Below are 1,728 nucleotides of genomic sequence, written 5' to 3'. Positions count from 1 at the left end.
TCCAGAAAGATACATGGAATTAAAGGTTCACTCCTCGTCAGAGTATGAAATGGTTGAATACAAAAAAGGAGAGAATGGTTTTGAACCACATGGGAAACCTATTGTCGGTGGATATGCAGAGGTCGAGATTAAGTCTCGCTGTTATTTCATGAAAAATCGTTATATGCTTTTCAGAACTCTTGAAGTGAGAAAGCAATTAGAACAGATTCAAGGTATAGATGGTTTTTTAGAAGAGTATGGAGGTGTGTACATTAAGCACGATTCAGAAGCCAGACAATCATTAGCTAGGGGATTACTGACATTGACTGAAGAGAGTTTGCACGAGCTGGCAGGTAAATATGTTACCTTTGACAACACTGAGAAGAATAATGGTATTTTAAAATTATTACTCAAAACCATATCTTTAAATTCAATTCCTCAAGACATTTCAGAAGCCATTACAACAAGACAACAAGAGCTGCGTTTGGCAAAGAATGAGTCTAAACAAAGGACAAGACAAACAATTGCCAACGCCCACCAAAAAGAGCTTGGTGAAGCAATTAGCTCAGCAAACAAGAAGGCCAAGAAATCTAGTAAGAAGGTGAAAAACAACAAGAGGAAACATGTCGAGTCAGACAGTGATGATTCTTCTTCGGAAACTGATAGCAAGAAGAAAAAGGTCAGTAAGAAAAAAGTTTCCAAGAAAGAATCGAAAAAGAAACACTCCAAGTAATCAATTAATAAATCAATTATTATTTTACATTTACAAACTCGCAAAGAACTTCTTAATAAAAAGAAATATCATCAAACTTGATTGTAGTTATTGAACTACACTCAATCTAAATATTAACATGTTTCGAATAAAATAATTAGAAACACTTTCTGTGGACAATACCTGGACCGGCATCTTCGTATTCCTCTTTTGTTATCCACATCTGCTGAAAGGTCGAAAGGCTCGCTAAGATGGAACCACCAATCCAGACAGAGTACTTTCTTTCTGGTGGAGCAACAACCTTAATCTTCATTGAGGCAGGAGCCATAGCAGTCAATTCCTTGGTCATTCTTTCAGCAATACCTTCGAACATAGTAGTACCACCAGACAAGACAACGTTACCATACAAGTCCTTTCTGATATCAATATCACATTTACCAATTGAATTGAAAGTAGTTTCATGAACACCAGCAGCTTCCATACCAATGAAATTAGGTTGGAACAAGACTTCTGGACATCTGAATCTTTCATTACCAACAGTAATGACATTACCATCTGGCAATTCGTATGACTTTTCAACAGAGGATGATTCAGCAGCAACCTTCATTTCAGCTTCAAAGTCCAAAGCAATATAACAGAGCTTTTCCTTAATATCTCTGACAATTTCTCTTTCAGCAGTAGTATTGAATGAGTAACCTCTTTCCATCAAAATCTTCATCAAATAATCAGTCAAGTCACGACCAGCCAAATCCAATCTCAAAATGGCGTGTGGCAAAGCATAACCTTCATAAATTGGAACAGTGTGAGAGACACCATCACCAGAGTCCAAAACAATACCAGTAGTTCTACCAGAAGCATACAAGGACAAGACAGCTTGAATAGCAACATACATTGCTGGAACTGAGAAGGTTTCAAACATGATTTGAGTCATCTTTTCTCTGTTGGCCTTTGGATTCAAAGGAGCTTCAGTCAACAAGACTGGATGTTCTTCTGGAGCAACTCTCAATTCATTGTAGAAAGTGGATGGGGGATCCTCA

At 37.4% G+C, this 1,728-nt stretch overlaps 1 protein-coding gene and 1 pseudogene across 2 annotated transcripts; one reads left to right on the top strand and one right to left on the bottom strand.

Moving 5' to 3' along the window:
* Nucleotides 1-13: 13 nt before the first annotated feature.
* On the top strand, nt 14-712 carry NAEGRDRAFT_77000 (uncharacterized protein; the record flags this gene model as incomplete). Its single annotated transcript, XM_002668044.1, has 1 exon — nt 14-712. The coding sequence occupies one exon, from the start codon at nt 14-16 to the stop codon at nt 710-712; it is 699 nt and encodes a 232-aa protein (XP_002668090.1).
* Nucleotide 713: 1 nt separating this feature from the next.
* On the bottom strand, nt 714-1,727 carry NAEGRDRAFT_88136 (annotated as a pseudogene; the record flags this gene model as incomplete). Its single annotated transcript has 1 exon — nt 714-1,727. A coding segment is annotated over one exon (963 nt), but the record flags the coding sequence as incomplete, so codon positions are not given.
* Nucleotide 1,728: the final 1 nt, after the last annotated feature.

This window comes from Naegleria gruberi (genome assembly GCF_000004985.1).
Source record: "Naegleria gruberi genomic scaffold NAEGRscaffold_805, whole genome shotgun sequence".
Lineage (NCBI taxonomy): Eukaryota > Heterolobosea > Eutetramitea > Acrasida > Naegleriidae > Naegleria > Naegleria gruberi.
The sequence above is the reverse complement of the archived record's forward strand: the minus strand, read 5'-3'. Positions and strand labels throughout refer to the sequence as shown.